Below are 21,654 nucleotides of genomic sequence, written 5' to 3'. Positions count from 1 at the left end.
CATTTGTTGACATGTTGTTTTTATCTATTAATCATTCCCTTGTGCTATTATCATCACCTCCACTATGGCAACCAGTGGTTTTTACCCTTGCAAACTAAGATCATTCTCATGTCTGCTGACATACTTAGCACCCAAACAGGCCATTTGTACACACATGCCAAAGAGAGCTGACTGTCTGATCAGAAAGTATACGATGATGAAAGGGAGAGAGAGAGTGAGGGAGAAAGAGAGAGAGGCGGGGTGTCGAGAGAAAGAGAGAGAGGCGGGGTGTCGAGAGAAAGGCGGGGTGTCGAGAGAAAGAGAGAGAGGCGGGGTGTCGAGAGAAAGAGAGAGAGGCGGGGTGTCGAGAGAAAGAGAGAGAGGCGGGGTGTCGAAAGAAGGAGAGAGAGCGATGGAGAGAGAGAGAATGACCTCTCAGCAGGTGTGTCTCTTAGACACCCTTTGCTGTCACCTGTCACTCTTTTGTCAGTGGGTCAAACCCTCCTGTCCTTTGGGCAACATGGAGCTGAAGGGTGGGGGTTGACAGAGTTGGAGCGGTGGAGCAGAGGTAACGGTGTAGTAATGTTTGGGCGTTGCTAACCCTCTCTCGCTCTCTCCTAATCAGTGTACTGCTGCCATCTCTCTTAACCTTCCTCTCTGAAGCCTGTGAATTCTCTCTCTTCGAGAGGCTCCCGTTGGTCACTGAGATTAAAGACAGAGTGTAGACTGGAAAGAAGAGAGTGAAGAAAGGAAAGGGTAAAAGCAGGTGGAAGTAGAGGAGTGCAAACATGGAGAGATTCTTCAAGGGCAGGGACATTTGGCTAGTGAGCAGTATGTGTCTGATGGCTTCATACCTCTGGCACAGGCTCTGGGATTTACTCTGCTACAGGAGGACGGCTAAAGAATCCATTCCCTCTAATGTGCAGGTAGAGAAGAAGGCTTTTTGAAATCTTGTAAATAAGAAAAGTGTGGAGTCTGCTTTATGACAGAGGTTGTTGTGAAAATGCTACTCGTTGCTATCTCACAAAGCACTGGAAAGCATGCAGCACCTGGGTCATGTGACCTACAGATGCAGGATCTTAATTTGATAACACTATTGTTAGTGAGAATTTTCCTGCGCCGCGGGAAATGCAGATGAGCTTTGTGATTTATATAAATTCACTGAAAACCCGCACTAACACACAGTTTTATTAACAGTATTGTACTTTCACCGGTCAAATTACAATCCTACATCTTTAGGACTTTAGCTAGAAAGGCGTGGCTTTGGAATGTTGCTTTTACACTATTTCAGTTTGTTCATTTGAGCAGGGCATGCTGTTACTGTAGCTTTAAAACAGTATAAAACCCCCCACAGTTCTGGCACAGATATGATGTTCCATTGCATACAAGTCTGAAGTAGAACACAGCCCACCGGTACCTGTCAGCACTGTAGTAAGATATGAGAAGGCCTTAGGCATTGGAACCTTACACTTTACACGTAATATGACCACATGTTGTTTCACCAGCTTATATTTCCACTGAAAAACTTTCCAGCAATTCCGTGACAGTTGTAGATGCCCCAGCATTTCTCACTTTCAACACTAACTTAAGTGTATTACAAATATTTAAGGGGACAAGACAAGCATGTTTTTTGTATCATGCAGGCCTACACACTGAGGAAACATAGGAAACATAATTCTGTGTCCATTCATTTAGCCCGGAATGGTAAGAGCTTCAAGTTGATATGGACCCGTGATGGAATGATGTAACGGAAAATGATCTGTGGTGTCCCGGCTAGGTAAGATGCAACTGAAGTATATGGAGGATAGCCCCTCAACTGGTTGGAGAGTATAAGAGTTATGTCTTTGACATTATGGACATAAACATAATGGTAAATGGGTGATTTGGAAGAGAAAAAGACCATTGAAAAGATAGAAGCCTACAGTTATATCTCTGTCTCTCTCTTTCAAGGCAGCTGGAGTAGTACAGTACAGTTTTGTAGTGGCTGTTAGCACCTGGCATCACGTTTAATATCAAATCAAATCACATTTTATTGGTCACAGAGATGAACTACTAGTAGCATCATTAGGAACATGAAAAAAATGAAATTTCAAGACTACTGTGTGATAGAACTAAGATGCCTGCTGACATAGGTATCTTGTGGGTATGACAGAACTATGTTTACACAGCCATCCCTTCTGTTTATTGACGTAATGAGACACTTGTTGTATCCTTGTTTGTATCCTCATCTCCTCACAGTTGTTACCATGGTAAACAAGGTCACAAATCAGCAGTGTGTTGTGTCCACTCCAGGAAAACAATGCGGGGGGGGGGGGGGTTTAAAGAAAGTAACTTTTGTAGTGCTCAATGTCGTGTGGGTTAGTTAAAGCAGCTGAGCAGGAATATACCTGTTGTCCATCATCACCCGCGGCCACATAGTTAGAGTGGTGCCTGTCAGATGGCAGTTGCGTGGGTATGAAGCCCTTTAGATCACCCAATTTGCATCAGTGGAGGGGAAAAGGAAGCTGTGCTCTGAGGGGGAACTAGGATTAGAGTTTGTATTTTAATATAGCATCAGGCGTTGTGATACAGTGCAGACAGAGGAGTGGGATCTCCTGTGGCATAATCACAATACCCTCTACTGCCTGGCAGTTACCATCCAGCCACCAAAAACAACTCTCCAGGGAATGTCATTGTATTTAGTTCCTCTGTAGTGTGGAACTAAATACAATGAGATTCCCTGGATAGTTATTTTTGGTGGCTGGTTGGTAAAACATTTGAACTTTTAAAAATGGAATCATTATTTAACTAGGCAAGTCAGTTAAGAACACATTGAAATGTTTATTTACAGATGGTAACTGCCAGGCAGCAGAGGGTATTGTGACTATGATAGGGTGATTAAAGAGGAAACCCATTCCCCGCTGCCACAGGAGATCCCACTCCTCTGTCTGCACTGTATCACAACACCTGATGCTATATTAAAATACAAACTTTATTCATAGTTACCCCTCAGAGCACAGCGTCCTTTCTCTCCCACTGATGCAAATTGGGTGATCTCCAAGTACACGTCCTTGTTCTCCTCACGTACAGTACAGTTATCATTGCCCTGAAATGACCAGGGTAGACATTCCTATCTTTACTGGAAATTGGCCCATACTCCCAGATCAATCTCTCTGCTTCTCTCTGTTGTCCTAATCACATCTCTGATACCGCTGGTAACCACCACAGCTCTGCTGGCTGGGTGTATCATATACTGGAACATTTTGTTCCTCAGCTAAATGTCACATTCAATTACTGAGCTCAACACATTGGACGGGGCTGATTGAATGTGTGGTAGTAGTGTTGAAGAGTAATGTGAGCTGAGAAGCCCAGCAGGGAATGGATTTTAAGCCACCTCACTGTACAATAGGCCTTTAATGTAGGAGTATGTTGGTGAAGAAGAAGTACAAGTATGTTGGCTACTACAGAAGTTATGATACTTGATTCCATAGTTATCACCAGTTGAATAGTTTTTCATTGCTAAAAACATTTCATTGAAATGACGTGGAAACAACATTGATTCAACCAGTGTGTGCCAGGTGGGAGGGCTCCGTTCATGTTACGGCATTGCAGCATCTGTTTTTTGTAACTGTGTACTACATCTCATTGGTCTGTACTGTTGTGCACCGGCTGTTTTTGACAGTGTCTCACTGTGTTTCTGTAACAACAAAGGAGTAGATGGCCTCCCTCAAAGCATTTTTTACCTAACTGAAGAAAACCAATGACAATAGATTTAGTGTAGCCTATCGTTACCCCAGAATAGTATCTCATTATCAGTCTGTGTCCTATAGTATCATAAATAGTTCAGACTCTAAACTTAGATAGCATTGAGGCTCCATAATCGCACACAGGTGAAACTTAATTGTTTTCAAATAACTGCATCCACCGATTAATCATTCTTAATCTAGGCGCTGATTTAGTTGAAGTTGATCAATGACGCAGCCAATCAGTAAAGCTTCAAAGACAAGATGGAGATCTATCACCTTCTCCTGTTTCCCTCTCTGGCGTGGTATCTGGAAGATCTGAGGCACTATTAATACATGTGGCTAAGCATCCAATATGGAACTCAGAACACCCAGTCGACTCGCTTGTTACAAATGAACATTGTCTGCGTTTACACAGGCAGACGTATTCTGATCTTTTTTTCACTAATTGGTCAATCAGATAGGCTCTGAAAAAGATCTGATGTGAAAAAATCTGACTGGATTGGTCAAAAGACCAATTAGTGTAAAGAAGATGAGAATTGGGCTGCCTGTGTAAACGCAGCCAGGATGGGGTCCTCTATGGTAGATGCCTTACATTTCAGACTGGCCACTATCTTCTAAACATGCCAGTGAATAGTATTTCATTCATTGCGTTCTGTGCCCTTTTTTTGATCGTTTTTGTGTTTATCAGCCAAACTGAGTTTTTCCCCATATGATCTAGCAATATTAACACATTTAGCGTACCCTAACTTCTATTCCATCATTAATGAGGACTGCCCTGACTCATCGAAACCATATCGATGTCCTTGGGCCAATCAGAAATGAGTCTCCTTTTAGCTTAACTAAGAGCACCACCTGCTGTCAAGTGTTGAGAAATACAGAATTTGATCAAGCAGAATGTGGCACTTCTAAATCACCAACTACCATTTACTTGGTTTTGCATGATGAAATAGTAATGATGTCATAATAACCTAATAACACGTAATATGTCTTCTTGCACAATCAACCAAAAAATGTAATGTCCTAACAATACACATTTAGCATAAAACATAAATCATGTGTTTATTGAATTTAAATTATTTATTTTACACTAAATTCTGCTCAATTTTATACTCATCTTGTCTTGGAGACCATGGCCTAGTGTTTCACCCCCACAAGGTTTACACATTTTAGTCGAGAGAACGAGGGAACACTGGGGTGTCAGCTGTTAACAGGTGTTACGTTTCTTGGCTGCCACGCACATTTCTGCCCCTTACTTTCCAAGAGACAGACAGGAATGAGAGAGAGTCGGCAGGCTGGATGGTGTGACGGGGGGACAGGGCCATGGGAGAGGAGGGGGCTAGGTGTCCAACCACAGGCCCCCCCAGCAGGCAGCACACGACCCTGGAGCGTCCCAGGACAGTGTGTTCTGGGTGAGGGAGGCAGAGGTCCATTTATAACGGTGAAGTTTGTCGCCTTGCCAAACAAACACCCCTCTAATACCACACAGGTCACTCCACCACACAGTATATTCCCCGGCAGAGATTGTTTATCCTGCTAAGTATAGCGCTTGGTTAAAATTAACTGTATTTATGCAGACATTAGCATTATATAGATTATGAGTGTGCATGCAGATGTGTGTGTTTGTGCCACGGCTTTCATGCTTGCCCTAGTAGTGTCATGATATAAGTGCTACAGTTCTTGCTAATACTCACTACTAATAAGGAGTGTAATGTGATTTAGCAATATCAGTTGAAAGTTCTTTCCTTTCTGCATCTAACAATAGAGACAATCTGTGTCTTTTGCAAGTGGGTAATTGGGATGTGAATAAGAATATGTAGGAATGACAGTTTGGCTTTGCGGATTCTATTTATGTGACAAGCCTTCAGGGTATATCCATTTACCCCAATACTGTCTTGCAGCTGACCTAGAGAACTGTTTGTTCTTAGTCTGTGGACCAAGTGAATAGGTGTTCCAAATCTACAGGGTCAATCAGGACACGCTCACACACACAGTCACTCACAGACTCACTCACACACAAACACACGCGTAAACATACACACACACACACACACACACACACACACACACACACACACACACACACACACACACACACCCTTGTGTGTGTGTGTTGGTGTGGCGGATGTTGTAAATGCTCCACACATGGCACCTCCATTTGGCAGACACTGAGAGGGTGGGGCGGGACTTGAGTTTGGGCTCTCTGACGGCTATTTCTCCAGTTTCAATGTAAAGTGTCAGTGAGATGAACTCGATCTCTGGTTTATGTAATCAGCCCCACTACTGAAGCCTGTTACTCCTCCCGGCCTCACCCACAGTTAAATGGCCTTACAGTGCCCCTGGCCTCGAGTGATATACAGCGCTATTACTGTGAAGCCATATTGACTTTAGGGGTAGATCTGGACACTGTTCTCCATATCTGGGAAAGCTTTCACAGTTTTTCTCAGTGTTTTGTGGTGCGCTACTTCGAGATGGAGTTTACCGCATGCTCCTCCTAGGCCTGTATTGGAGGACAGACATATTTGGGTAAATAATATCCACTGTATATTCTTCAGAGCTCTATATTCTCAGATGTACTATTGCGTTCCACTGTTGATCAACCACAGTGTTAAATTTAATTAGTCAGTAGTGTGAGTATTTGAATATCCAAAGTTGATTTATGAGCAATGTGTGTGCTGTGCAATAATCCTCTGAGGCAGCCTGGACTTTCCTTTCCCCTTGCTCACTTGCCGGCCAGCTCAATGGAAATGTTTTACTCCATGAAAGTGTTGCATGCATAAGGTAAGGTAAACCTCTACGCTTCTCAAAGTGACACGAGCTGAGCCGAATGACCTACATTGTCGAAATTCATCTGTTGGTGTCCAAGGACAGGTGCGAGTCCTGCAAATGTGAGCCCAGCTTATCTGGATGTCTCCTTAGTCGTATCATTTCTGGATCTAGGGATGGGCTTGGAGGGCATTAGTTGGCACACGTGTCAATGATACAACAATAATTTAAAGTGTCCTCTTTGTTGAATTCAAGTTGCATGGTTAAAAATATATTACCTATCTACCACAAAAAATTATAAATTCACCATGTGAAGTGTTGGTCTCATGTTTCATGAGCTGAAATTAAAGATCCTAAGAATGTTCCATATGCACATGAAGCTTACTTCTCTAAAATGTTGTGCACAAATTTGTTTACATCCCTTTTAGTGAGCATTTCTCCTTTGCCAAGATAATCCATCCACCTGACAGATGTAACATATCAAGAAGCTGATTAAACAGCATGATCATTACACAGGTGCACCTTCTGCTGAGGACAATAAAACGCCATTCTAAAATGTGCAGTTTGGTCACACAACACAATGCCATAGATGTCTAAAGTTTTGAGGGAGCGTTCAATTGGCATGCCAGAGAATTGAATGTTAATTTCTCTACCATAAGCCGCATCCAACGTCGTTTTAGAGAATTTGGCATGTCCAACTGGCCTCACTTTGCTGATGTCAGCATTGTGAACAGAGTGCCCCATGGGGGTTAGGGCATGGGCAGGCATAAGCTACAGACAACGAACACAATTGCATCACCTTATGTTTCAGCATGATAATGTCACATGTCGAAAGGATCTGTGCACAATTCTTGGAAGCTGAAAATGTCCCAGTTCTTCCAAGGCCTGCATACTCACCAGACATGTCACCCATTGAGAATGTTTTGGATGCTCTGGATCGACGTGTCCAACAACATGTTCCACTTTCTGCCAATATCCAGCAACTTCACACAGCCATTGAAGAGGAGTGCGACAACATTCCACAGGCCACACTCAATAGCCTGATCAACTCTATGCAAAGGAGATGTCGTGCTGCATGAGGTAAAAGGTCACACCAGATACTGACTGGTCTTCTGATCCAAGCCCCCTACCTTTTTTTTTAAAGGCATCTGTGTCCAACATACTGTATGTATATCTGTATTCCAAGTCATTTTTGTATCCATAGATTAGGGCCTAATGAATTTATTTCAATTGACTGATTTCATTATTTGTTATATTTTTGTATTTTTTATTTAACCTTTATTTAAATAGGCAAGTCAGTTCTTATCACTAAATTCTTGTTTACATTGACGGCCTACCAAAAGGCAAAAGGCCTCCCGTGGGGATGGGGGCTGGGATACATTTTAAAAAAAAAATACAATATAAATATAGGACAAAACACACATCACAACAAGAGAGACAACACTACATAAAGAGAGACCTAAGACAACAACATAGCAAGGCAGCAACACATGACAACACAGCAAGGTAGCAACACAACATAACAACAACATGGTAGCAACACAACATGGTAGCAGCACAAAACATGGTACAAACATTATTGGGCACAGACAACAGCACAAAGGGCAAGAAGGTAGAGACAACAATACATCACACAAAGCAGCCACAACCGTCAGTAAGAGTGTCCATGATTGAGTCTTTGAATGAAGAGATTGAGATTCAACTGTCCAGTTTGAGTGTTTGTTGCAGCTCGTTCCAGTCATTAGCTGCAGCGAACTGAAAAGAGGAGCGACCCAGGGATGTGTGTGCTTTGGGGACCATTAACAGAATGTGACTGGCAGAACAGGTGTTGTATGTGGAGGATGAGGGCTGAAGTAGATATTGCAGATAGGAGGGAGTGAGGCCTATGAGGGTTTTATAAATAAGCATCAACCAGTGGGTCTTGCGACGGGTATACAGAGATGACCAGTTTACAGAGGAATATAGAGTGCAGTGACGTGTTCTATAAGGAGCATTGGTGGCTAATCTGATGGCCGAATAGTAAAGAACATCTAGCTGCTCGAGAGCACCCTTACCTTACCTTGATATGTGCTGAGAGAAGGACAGTGCACCGTCTAGCCATACTCCCAAGTACTTCAATGAGGTGACTACCTCAAGCTCTAAAGCCTCAGAGGTAGTAATAACACCTGTGGAAAGAGGGGCATTCTTCTTACCAAACCACATGACCTTTGTTTTGGAGGTGTTCAGAACAAGGTTACGGGTAGAGAAAGATGGTTGGACACTAAGAAAGCTTTGTTGTAGAGCGTTTAACACAAAATCCAGGGAGGGGCCAGCTGAGTATAATACTGTATCATCGGCATATAAATGGATGAGAGAGCTTCCTGCCTGAGCTATGTTGTTGATGCAAATTGAGAAGAGCATGGGGCCTAGGATTGAGCCTTAGAGTACTCCCTTGGTGACAAGCAGTGGCTGAGACAGCAGATGTTCTGACTTTATACACTACACTCTTTGAGAGAGGTAGTTTGCAAACCAGGCCAAAGACTCCTCAGAGACACCAATACTCCTTAACTGGCCCACAAGAATGGAATGGTCTACCGTATCAAAAGCTTTGGCCAAGTCAATAAAAATAGCAGCACAATATTGCTTATAATCAAGGGCAATGGTGACATCACTGAGGACCTTTAAGGTTGCAGTGACACATCTATAACCTGAGCTGAAACCAGCATACCCGAGAGAATACTATAGACATCAAGAAAGCCAGTCTGTTGATTATTGACAAGTTTTCCAACACTTTTGATAAACAGTGTTGGAAACAAAATAGAAATAGGCCTATAACAGGTAGGATCAGCTTGATCGCCCCCTTAAAATACAGGACAAACCGTGGCTGCCTTCCAAGCAATGGAAACCTTCCCAGAAAGGAGAAACAGGTAAAAAAAAGGAAATATTAGAAAATATTGGACAGGCAAGGAGACATGGCGGAGTCAAATAGGAATCCTGACTTAAAACCTCTTATGCAAGGGGGCAGTATTTTCACCTTCGGATGAAAAGTGTTCCCAAAGTAAACTGCCTGTTACTCAGGCCCAGAAGCTAGAATATGCATTGGATAGAAAACACTCTAAAGTTTCCAAAACTGTTAAAATAATGTCTGTGAGTATAACATAACTCATATGGCAGGCAAAAACCTGAGAAAAATCCAACAAGGAAGTGGGAAATCTGAAGTTTGTAGTTTTTCAAGTGATTGCCTATCCAATATACAGTGTAATTGGGGTCCGATTGCACATCCTAAGGCTTCCACTTGATCTCAACAGTCTTTAGCATGTTGTTTCAGGCTTCTATTGTGAAAGGGGAGCGAATAAGAGCTGTTTCAACCAGTGGTCTGGCTGAAAGCCTTTAGTTTAGTCACGCGCACGGCCATGAGCACGAGCTCCGTTCCTTTTCCTTTCTAATGACAAAAGAATTGTCAGTTTGGATTATTATTGAAGATTTATGATTAAAAACATCCTAAAGATTGGTTATATACATCGTTTGACATGTTTCTACAAACTGTAATGGAACGTTTTTGACTTTTCGTCTGGACTTAGTGCCCGTGCCTTGTGTATTTGGATTACTGGACTAAACACGCAAACAAAAAGGAGGTATTTGGACATAAATGATGGACTTCATCGAACAAAACAAACATTTATTGTGGAACTGGGATTCCTGGGAGTGCATTCCGATGAAGATCATCAAAGGTAAGTGAATATTTATAATGCTATTTCTGACTTTTGTTGACTCCACAACATGGCGGGTATCTGTATGGCTTGTTTTGGTGGCTGAGCGCTGTACTCAGATTATTGCATGGTGTGCTTTCGGCGTAAATCTTTTTTGAAATCTGACACAGTGGTTGCATTAAGGAGATGTTTATCTTTAAAACCATGTATAACACTTGTATTTTCATCAAAGTTTATGATGAGTATTTCTGTAAATTGATGTGGCTCTGCAAAATCACCCAATGTTTTGGAGGCAAAACATTACTGAACATAACGCGCCAATGTAAACTGAGATTTTTGGATATAAATATGAACTTTATCGAACAAAAATACATGTATTGTGTAACATGAAGTCCTATGAGTGCCATCTGATGAAAATCATCAAAGGTTAGTGATTTATCTCTATTTCTGCTTTTTGTGACTCCTCTCTTTGGCTGGAAAATGGCTCTTTTTTGTGACTAGGTGCTGCCCTAACATAATCGCATGGTAGGCTTTTGTTGTAAAGCCTTTTTGAAATTGGACACTGTGGTTGGATTAACAACAAGTTAATTTTTAAAATGGTGTAAAATACTTGTATGTTTGAGGAATTTTAATTATGAGATTTCTGTTTGAATTTGGCGGCCTGCATTTTCACTGGCTGTTGTCAAATCGATCCTGTTAACGGGATTAGAGCCTTAAGAAGTTTTAATGAAGTGGTGATTAAAGAGCTCAGCCATGTGCTTCTTGTAAATAACAACCACATCCTCAACATTAAGGGACAAGGTCAGCTGTGAGGAGGAGGGTTTATTCTCCAGATCTTTAACTGTTTTCCAGAACTTCTTGGGGTTAGACCCACAGAGAGAGAACTGCTCCTCAAAGTTACAAACTTTAGCCTTCCGGATAGCCTGAGTGCACTTATTTCTCATTTGCCTGAACAATAGCCAGTCAGCCTGAGCATGCGTGTGCCGAGCATTTCGCCAAATGCTATTCTTGGGGTGGAGTAACTCTGCAAGATCACGGTCGAACCAGGGGCTGAACCTGTTTTTAATTCTCAATTTCTTTATGGGGGCATGTTTGTTAACAATACCACTGAAAATATATAAAAAGAAGGTTCAAGCGTCTTCGACAGAGGGGATCAAGCTGATTCTGTACCATTTTACAGAGGTCAGTTCATGAAGGAAGGCATGCTCATTAAAGTTTTTCAGCAAGCGTCTGACAAATCAGGAAATGTCATTTCAATAAGCAGCCATTACAGATACAGGCTGTAAAACAGTGATCGCTAAGGTCATTACAGAAAAAACCAGACTGATATCTATTAGGATTATTTGTGAGGATAACATTGAGGAGAGTAGCATTTTCTGGGTGTTTGGAGTCATACCTTGTTGGATAATAATCTGAGAAAGATTTAGGGAGTCCCATTGCTTTAGGACTTTGTCAGGTGGTTTAAGCATGTCCCAGTTTAGTTCACCTAGCAGGACAAATTCAGACTTAGTGTAAGGGGCCAGGAGAGAGCTTAGGGCAGGTAGGGTACAGGTCGGTGCTGATGGAGGACGACAGCACCCAGCAACAGTCAACAAAGAGCTATTTGAAAGTTGAATGCTTAAAACCAGCAAATTAAATTGTTTGGGGACAGATTTGGTGGAGACAACCGAGCACTGAAGGTGATCCTTGGTAAGATTGCCACTCCCCCACCTTTGTAAGATCTGTAAAGTATATAACCAGAAAGGTTAACATCAGTGTTCAAAACGCTCTTCCTTAACCACGTCTTAGTAATGACCAACACATCTGGATTGGAGCTGTGAACCCACACTTTCAATTGATTAATTTTTAGTAATAAGCTTCTAGTGTTAACATGCAGAAAACCCAGGCTTTTACGAGAGCAGAAATCAGTGAAGCAGATATCAGAGCACAAGTCCGAATTGGGGCTAGCAACAGTAGATGGGCCAGGGTGTACATGCACATCGACAGTAATACAATCAATATATATATAACGACTTGGGGCTAGCCATTGTAAGTTCAGAGTCACTCGCCCCAACAGTGTGTGTGTGCTGGAGGTGAGCGAAAGCTCTGGAGAGAGGGGGGAGTGTGGTGGGGGTACCTGTACCAGACAGGGGGAGCCAGGCCAGGGCCGACGGTGAACAGATCACCAGGTGGAACCCCAGCAGCAGGCAACAGCAGTAGGTATTACACCCACTTGGGAGAAGCTTTTATTTCTGGAGTCAGATTTCTTGTATAAAATGCCAGTGGATGGTCTTTGAACAGCAGGAGGGGGCTTCAGAGGGTCCTGCCACTTGTTGGGCCCAAAGGCCTCGACACCTTTTACTTCACACCTTGGTGCTAGTTGAATTTGTATCTGGTCTGTCCTTGCAAGCCTGGAAGCCTTAACTCAGCATTCAGTCCCCATAAAGTAAAATATATCAAAAAATCTAAATAACAATAATACATCTTTGTAATGTACTTTATTTTTCTTCTTTGCTTTCAAAATAGCATGAGACCAAACACTACACACTCAGTTCCAGGTTGGATGGTGTCCTCAGGTCTCTGCTTATATGAACTGTAACTCAGTAAAATGTTGAAAATGTTGCATATTGTGTTTATTTTTTGTTCAGTTTATATATGAATGACAACATAATATGTTTATCTATAGATATAGTATTTTTCACGTAGCCCTTTCCTGCATTCAAATCGCCCTCTAAAGGCCTCATGGGTGTTATGCTTTTGATATTTTTCATAATTAATCAACATTATTTAAAAAGAAAATATCTGAAAATCCGGTGTTTCTATGTCAAAATGTTGTTGTATTTTAGTCTTCTGAGATGTATATAGTGTAATATTGGGATGCAAACTCAAAATGTAATACATTTCAACTCTATATCTGACATGGTACAGAGGTGTCTTATTTTTGTTAAGACCATAATCATGTGTGTGAGGTGTATACTTTTGTTTCAAAGTAGATTTGTTTAAGAATACCAAGAAACACAGAATCATATAATTTGTTTTGGTACTGCCCATATGAAGCTTGTTTTTGGTCACTGGTCCAGGAATGATTGAAGAATTGCAAAATTTACCTGGAGCTAACTCTGCAGATAGCACTACTGGGTGATTTGAAAAGTCATATTCAATCGATCAATAATATAATAATACTTTTAGCAAAACATTTTATCTTTAATTTACAATCTGTAGAAACTATGAGAATAGAAAGGTTCCACATTTTTGTAAAACATCGCAGCACAGTTGAAAAATATATGGCAAGTAGAAATTCAATATGGATGGTATTAAGAGAGAGATGGGAGGGGTTGAGGGGAGCTGAAGGGTAGGACTAATGGCAACAAGATAACTAATGTAAAATATACTGTGTCCGTAAAATACATATACAGTAGGTTAAGAACTTTTGTGAAACAGCACAGTTGAAAATGTATGTCAAATAGAACTGGATGGACTTCAGAAATAGATGGGAGGGGTTGAGGGTAGCTGAAGGATAGAAGTAAAAGCAAACAAAGGATAACTATTGCTAAATAGATTGTGTCCGTAAAATTGACAGCGCAGGGCAAAAACCAAGCCAAGAGGAACTTCTTTGATATAGGGGGCGCTCTTTTAATTTTTGGATAAAAAACGTTCCCGTTTTAAACAAGATATTTTGTCACGAAAAGATGCTCGACTATGCATACAATTGACAGCTTTGGAAAGAAAACACTCTGACGTTTCCAAATCTGCAAAGATATTGTCTGTGAGTGCCACATAACTGATGCTACAGGCGAAACCAAGATGAAATTTCAAACAGGAAGTACCCCCAGATTTTGAAGGCGCTGTGTTTCAATGAGTCCTTATATGGCTGTGTATGGGTCACGAATGAGCTTAGACTTTCTGTCGTTTCCCCATAGTGTCGACAGCATTGTGACGTATTTGTAGGCATATCATTGGAAGACTGACCATTTTACACTACATATACCAGGTGGTCGCTTGGTGTCCTCCGTCGCAATTATTGCGTAATCTCCAGCTGCATGTATTTTTCTGTTTGCTTCCGAGGAGAAACCCAACTGGAATTGTCAATAGAGCTCCGAGACAAGATTGTGTCGAGGTACAGATCTGGGGAAGGGCACCAAACATTTCTGCAGTATTGAAGGTCCCCAAGATCACAGTGGCCTCCATAATTATTAAATGGAAGAAGTTTGGAACCAACAAGGTTCTTCCTAGAGCTAGCTGCCCAGCCAATCTGAGCAATTGGGGGAGAAGGGCCTTGGTCAGGGAGATGACCAAGAAACTGATGGTCACTCGGACAGAGCTCCAGAGTTCCTCTGTGGAGATGGGAAAACCTTCCAGAAGGACAACCATCTCTGCAGCACTCCACCAATCAGGCCTTTAAGGTAGAGTGGCCAGACGGAAGCCACTTCTCAATTAAAGGCACATGACACCATGCTTGGAGTTTTCCAAAAAGCACCTAAAGGACTCTAACCATGAGAAACAAGATTCTATGGTCTGATGAAACCAAGATTGAACTCTTTGGCCTGAATGCCAAGCGTCACGTCTGGAGGAAACCTGGCACGATCCCTACGTTGAAGCATGGTGTTGGCAGCATCATGCTTGCTGTGAGGATGTGTTTCAGAGGCAGGGACTGGGTGACTAATCAGGATCAAGGGAATGATGAACGGAGCAAAATACAGAGAGATCCTTGATGAAAACCTGCTCCGAAGTGCTCAGGACCTCAGACTGGGCGAAGGTTCACCTTCCAACAGGACAACGACCCCAAGCACACAGCCAAGACAACGCAGGAGTGGCTTCGGGACAAATCTCTGAATGTCTTTGAGTGGCCCAGCCAGAGCTAGGACTTGAACCCGGTTGAACATCTTTGGAGAGACCTGAAAATAGCTTTGCAGCAACTCTCCCCATCTAACCTGACTGAGCTTGAGAGGATCTGCAGAGAAGAATGGGAGAAACTCCCCAAATACAGGTGTGCCAAGCATCATACACAATAATACTCTATGCTGTAATTGCTGCCAAAGGTGCTTCAACAAAGTACTGAGTAAAGGGTCTGAATACTTATGTAAATGTGATATTTCAGTTTTTTGATTGTAATAAATTTGCAAAAAAATTCTAAATCTGTTTTTGTTTTGTCATTATGTGGAAAAAGTTAAAGGGTCTGAATACTTTCCGAAGGCACTTTAAGCTGGAAGTAAAAGCCTAAGTGTTGTTGTTCATTAGTTTACTCTAATTAGGGGAGAGGGGGGGGGGGGGTAGAGTTAGTGGAAAATAAAAAATAATAAAGAAAAATATATTGTAAAAATATGTGTGTATATGCATGTATATTTGAGTGTGTGTGTGTACACCTCATAGCCTGGTTCCTCTATAGGTTTCTTCCGAGGTAGTTTTTCATAGCCAACGTGCTTCAACACCTGCGTTGCTTGCTGTTTGGGGTTTTAGGCTGGGTTTCTGTACAGCACTTTGAGATATCAGCTGATGTACGAAGGGCTATATAAATACATTTGATATGATTTGATTTGAATGTGTGTGTATATATATATATATATATATATATATTTATATATATATTTTAAAACATGTTTTTAAATGTAACCTTTATTTAACTAGGCAAGTCAGTTAAGAACAAATTATTGTTTACAATTACGGCCTACCGGGGAATAGTGGGTTAACTGCCTTGTTCAGGGGCAGCTCGGGAATTAGATCCAGCAACCTTTCGGTTACTGGCCCAACGCTCTAACCACTAGGCTACCTGCCACCCCAACTCATATGTGTATTAGTGTATATACAGTACCTATCAAAAGTTTGGACACACCTACTCATTCCAGGGTTTTTCTATATTTTTCCTATTTTCTGACATTGTAGAATAATAGTGAATACATCAAAACAATGAAATAACCCGTATTGAATCATGTCGTAAACAAAAAAGTGTTAAACAAATCAAAATATATTTTATTTTTAAGATTCTTCAAAGTAGCTGCCCTTTGCGGTATACAGAAGGTATGTTACGGTGAGTGAATGAGGACCCAAAAGCGAACTAACTTAAACAGAGCTTCTTTAATAACCAAACATAGGTAGGCTCAGATAGACCGGCAGATTCCGACAGGACAGGACAAGGTTACAGCAAACATGACGATAGTCTGGCTCAGGCATGAAACACAACAAACAAGAATCCGACAAGGACAGGAACAAAAACAGAGAGAGATATAGGGGACTAATCAGAGGGAAAAGGGGAACAGGTGGGAGAAGGGGTGACGAGGTAGTCAAGAGGAGACAAGGAACAGCTGGGGGAAAGCGGGGGAGAAAAGGTAACCTAATACGACCAGCAGAGGGAGACAGGGTGAAAGGAAAGGACAGAAAGACACAACATGACAATACATGACAGTACCCCCCCACTCACCGAGCGCCTCCTGGCGCACTCGAGGAGGAAACCTGGCGGCAACGGAGGAAATCCTCGATCAGCGCACGGTCCAGCACGTCCCGAGAGGGAACCCAACTCCTCTCCTCAGGACCGTACCCCTCCCAATCAACGAGGTACTGGTGACCACGGCCCCGAGGACGCATGTCCAAAATCCTGCGGACCCTGTAGATGGGTGCGCCCTCGACAAGGATGGGGGGGGGGGGGGGAAGACGAGCGGGGGCGCGAAGAACGGGCTTAATACAGGAGACATGGAAGACCGGGTGGACGCGACGAAGGTATCGCGGAAGAAGAAGTCGAACTGCGACAGGATTAATGACCCGAGAAATACGGAACGGACCAATGAACCGCGGGGTCAACTTGCGAGAAGCCGTCTTAAGGGGAAGGTTCTGAGTGGAGAGCCAAACTCTCTGACCGCGACAATATCTAGGACTCTTAGTTCTACACTTATTAGCAGCCCTCACAGTCTGCGTCCTATAACGGCAAAGTGCAGACCTGACCCTCTTCCAGGTGCGCTCGCAACGTTGGACAAAAGCCTGAGCGGAGGGGACGCTGGACTCGGCGAACTGAGATGAGAACAGCGGAGGCTGGTACCCGAGGCTACTCTGAAAAGGAGATAGCCCGGTCGCAGACGAAGGAAGCGAGTTGTGGGCGTATTCTGCCCAGGGGAGCTGTTCTGACCAAGACGCAGGGTTGCGAAAAGAAAGAGTAGGAACGGGAACGAAAAGAAGGTTCCTAGGACAAGCGCGCGGCGACGGAGTGTGAGTGAGCGCTTGCTTTACCTGCCTCTCAATTCCCCAGACAGTCAACCCGACAACACGCCCCTCAGGGAGAATCCCCTCGGGGTCAGTGGAGGCTACTGAAGAACTGAAGAGACGAGATAAAGCATCAGGCTTGGTGTTCTTAGAGCCCGGACGATAAGAAATCACGAACTCGAAACGAGCGAAAAACAGCGCCCAACGCGCCTGACGCGCATTAAGTCGTTTGGCAGAACGGATGTACTCCTAGGTTCCTATGGTCAGTCCAAACGACAAAAGGAACGGTCGCCCCCTCCAACCACTGTCGCCATTCGCCTAGGGCTAACCGGATGGCGAGCAGTTCGCGGTTTCCCACATCATAGTTACGTTCCGACGGCGACAGGCGATGAGAAAAATACGCGCATGGGTGGACCTTGTCGTCAGAGAGGGAGCGCTGAGAAAGAATGGCTCCCACGCCCACCTCTGACGCGTCAACCTCGACAACGAACTGTCTAGAGACGTCAGGTGTAACAAGGATAGGAGCGGATGTAAAACGATTCTTGAGGAGATCAAAAGCTCCCTGGGCGGAAACGGACCACTTAAAGCACGTCTTGACAGAAGTAAGGGCTGTGAGAGGAGCTGCCACCTGACCGAAATTACGGATGAAACGACGATAGAAGTTCGCGAAGCCGAGAAAGCGCTGCAGCTCGACGCGTGACTTAGGGGCGGGCCAATCAATGACAGCTTGGACCTTAGCGGGATCCATCTTAATGCCTTCAGCGGAAATAACAGAACCGAGAAATGTGACGGAGGAGGCATGAAAAGTGCACTTCTCAGCCTTCACAAAAAGACAATTCTCTAAAAGGCGCTGGAGGACACGTCGAACGTGCTGAAGATGAATCTGGAGTGACGGTGAAAAAATCAGGATATCGTCAAGGTAAACGAAAACAAAGATGTTCAGCATGTCTCTCAGGACATCATTGACTAATGCCTGAAAGACAGCTGGAGCGTTAGCGAGGCCGAAAGGAAGAACCCGGTATTCAAAGTGCCCTAACGGAGTGTTAAACGCCGTCTTCCACTCGTCCCCCTCCCTGATGCGCACGAGATGGTAAGCGTTACGAAGGTCCAACTTAGTGAAAAACCTGGCTCCCTGCAGGATCTCGAAGGCTGAAGACATAAGAGGAAGCGGATAACGATTCTTAACTGTTATGTCATTCAGCCCTCGATAATCTATGCAGGGGCGCAGAGACCCGTCCTTCTTCTTGACAAAAAAACCCCCCGCTCCGGCGGGAGAGGAGGAGGGGACTATGGTACCGGCGTCAAGAGCTACAGACAAATAATCCTCGAGAGCCTTACGTTCGGGAGCCGACAGAGAGTATAGTCTACCCCGGGGGGGAGTGGTTCCCGGAAGGAGATCAATACTACAATCATACGACCGGTGTGGAGGAAGAGAGGTGGCCCTGGACCGACTGAACACCGTGCGCAGATCGTGATATTCCTCCGGCACCCCTGTCAAATCACCAGGCTCCTCCTGTGAAGAAGAGACAGAGGAAACAGGAGGGATAGCAGACATTAAACATTTCACATGACAAGAGACGTTCCAGGAGAGGATAGAATTACTAGACCAATTAATGGAAGGATTATGACAAACTAGCCAGGGATGGCCCAAAACAACAGGTGTAAAAGGTGAACGAAAAATCAAAAAAGAAATGGTTTCGCTATGATTACCAGAAACAGTGAGGGTTAAAGGTAGCGTCTCACGCTGAATCCTGGGGAGAGGACTACCATCCAGGGCGAACAAGGCCGTGGACTCCCTTAACTGTCTGAGAGGAATGTCATGTTCCCGAGCCCAGGTCTCGTCCATAAAACAGCCCTCCGCCCCAGAGTCTATTAAGGCACTGCAGGAAGCTGACGAACCGGTCCAGCGTAGATGGACCGACAAGGTAGTGCAGGATCTTGAAGGAGAGACAGGAGTAGTAGCGCTCACCAGTAGCCCTCCGCTTACTGATGAGCTCTGGCTTTTACTGGACATGAAGTGACAAAATGACCAGCAGAACCGCAATAGAGACAGAGGCGGTTGGTGATTCTCCGTTCCCTCTCCTTAGTCGAGATGCGGATACCTCCCAGCTGCATAGGCTCAGCTCCCGAGCCGGCAGAGGAAGATGGTAGTGATGCGGAGAGGGGGGCAATGGAGAACGCGAGCTCCTTTCCACGAGCTCGGTGACGAAGATCAACCCGTCGCTCAATGCGAATAGCGAGTTCAATCAGGGAATCCACGCTGGAAGGGACCTCCCGGGAGAGAATCTCATCCTTTACCTCTGCGCGGAGACCCTCCAGAAAACGAGCGAGCAAAGCCGGCTCGTTCCAGCCACTGGAGGCAGCAAGAGTGCGAAACTCAATAGAGTAGTCTGTTATGGATCGATTACCTTGACATAGGGAAGACAGGGCCCTGGAAGCCTCCTCCCCAAAAACAGATTGATCAAAAACCCGTATCATCTCCTCCTTAAAGTCCTGATACTGGTTAGTACACTCAGCCCTTGCCTCCCAGATTGCCGTGCCCCACTCACGAGCCCGTCCAATAAGGAGAGATATGACGTAGGCGACACGAGCAGTGCTCCTGGAGTAAGTGTTGGGCTGGAGAGAAAACACAATATCACACTGGGTGAGGAACGAGCGGCATTCAGTGGGCTCCCCAGAGTAACACGGCGGGTTATTGATTCTGGGCTCCGGAGATTCGAAAGCCCTGGAAGTGGCCGGTGGATCGAGGCGGAGATGGTGAACCTGTTCTGTGAGGTTGGAGACTTGGGTGGCCAGGGTCTCAACGGCATGTCGAGCAGCAGACAATTCCTGCTCGTGTCTGCCTAGCATCGCTCCCTGGATCTCGACGGCTGAGTGGAGAGGATCCGAAGTCGCTGGGTCCATTCTTGGTCGGATTCTTCTGTTACGGTGAGTGAATGAGGACCCAAAAGCGAACTAACTTAAACAGAGCTTCTTTAATAACCAAACATAGGTAGGCTCAGATAGACCGGCAGATTCCGACAGGACAGGACAAGGTTACAGCAAACATGACGATAGTCTGGCTCAGGCATGAAACACAACAAACAAGAATCCGACAAGGACAGGAACAAAAACTGAGAGAGATATAGGGGACTAATCAGAGGGAAAAGGGGAACAGGTGGGAGAAGGGGTGACGAGGTAGTCAAGAGGAGACAAGGAACAGCTGGGGGAAAGCGGGGGAGAAAAGGTAACCTAATACGACCAGCAGAGGGAGACAGGGTGAAAGGAAAGGACAGAAAGACACAACATGGCAATACATGACAAGGTATACAGAAGATAGCCCTCTTTGGTAAGACCAAGTCCAAATTATGGCAAGAACAGCTCAAATAAGCAAAGAGAAAAGACAGTCCATCATTACTTTAAGACATGAAAATCAATCAATCTTGAAAATTTCAAGAACTTTGAGTTTCTTCACTTGCAAAAATCATCCAGCTCTATGATGAAACCGCCTCAGAGTTACCTCTGCTGCAGAGGATAAGTTCATTAGAGTTACCAGCCTCAGATTGCAGATAAATGCTTCACAGAGTTCAAGTAACAGACACATCTCAACATCAACTGTTCACTGTGTGAATCAGGCCTTCATGGTCAAATTGTTGCAAAGAAACCACTACTAAAAGACACCAATAATAAGAAGAGACTTGCTTGGGCCAAGAAACACTCGCAATGGACATTAGACCATTGGAGATCTGTCCTTAGGTCTGATTAGTCAAAATTTGAGCTTTTTGGTTCTAACCGCCATATCTTTGTGAGACGCAGAGTAGTTGAACGGATGATCTCTGCATCTCTGGTTCCCACTGTGAAGCATGGAGGAGGAGTGATAGTGTGGGGGTGCTTTGTTGGTGACATTGTCCGTGATTTATTTAGAATTCAAGACACTCTTTACCAGCATGGTTTACGCTTAGTGGGACAATCATTTGTTTTTCAACAGATCAATGACCCAAAACAGACCTCCAGGCTGTATAAGGGCTATTTAACCATGGAGAGTTGATGGAGTGCTGCATCAGATGACCTGGCCTCCACAATCACCTGACCTCAAACCATTTGAGATGGTTTGGGATAAGTTGGACCACAGAGTGAAGGAAAGGTAGTCAACAAGTGCTCAGCATATGTGGGAACTCTTTCAAGACTGTTGGACTAGCATTCCTCATGAAGCTGGTTGAGAGAATGCCAAGAGTGTGCAAAGCTGTCATCAAGGAAAAGGGTGGCTACTTTGAAGAATCTAAAATACAAAATATATTTGGTTTTGTGTAACACTTTTTTTGGTTACTACATGATTCCATATGGGTTATTTC

At 44.0% G+C, this 21,654-nt stretch overlaps 1 protein-coding gene across 2 annotated transcripts in view; it reads left to right on the top strand.

The window, feature by feature from the left end:
- Window positions 1-326: 326 nt before the first annotated feature.
- Window positions 327-21,654, top strand: part of mylk4a (myosin light chain kinase family, member 4a) — a 44,080-nt gene continuing 22,752 nt past the window's right edge. The window contains exon 1 of one of the 2 annotated variants that reach the window (XM_021613512.3): window positions 327-905. In XM_021613512.3, coding sequence (XP_021469187.3) covers window positions 768-905 — 138 coding nt within the window. In that variant the 5' untranslated portion in view covers window positions 327-767. The remainder of the gene's footprint in view (window positions 906-21,654) is intronic. The other variant, XM_021613513.3, reaches the window with a different exon arrangement.

The sequence above is a fragment of the Oncorhynchus mykiss genome, chromosome 8, assembly GCF_057628025.1.
Source record: "Oncorhynchus mykiss isolate SJ-2025 chromosome 8, ASM5762802v1, whole genome shotgun sequence".
Classification (NCBI taxonomy): Eukaryota; Metazoa; Chordata; class Actinopteri; order Salmoniformes; family Salmonidae; genus Oncorhynchus; species Oncorhynchus mykiss.
This window is presented reverse-complemented; position numbering and strand designations above follow the sequence as displayed.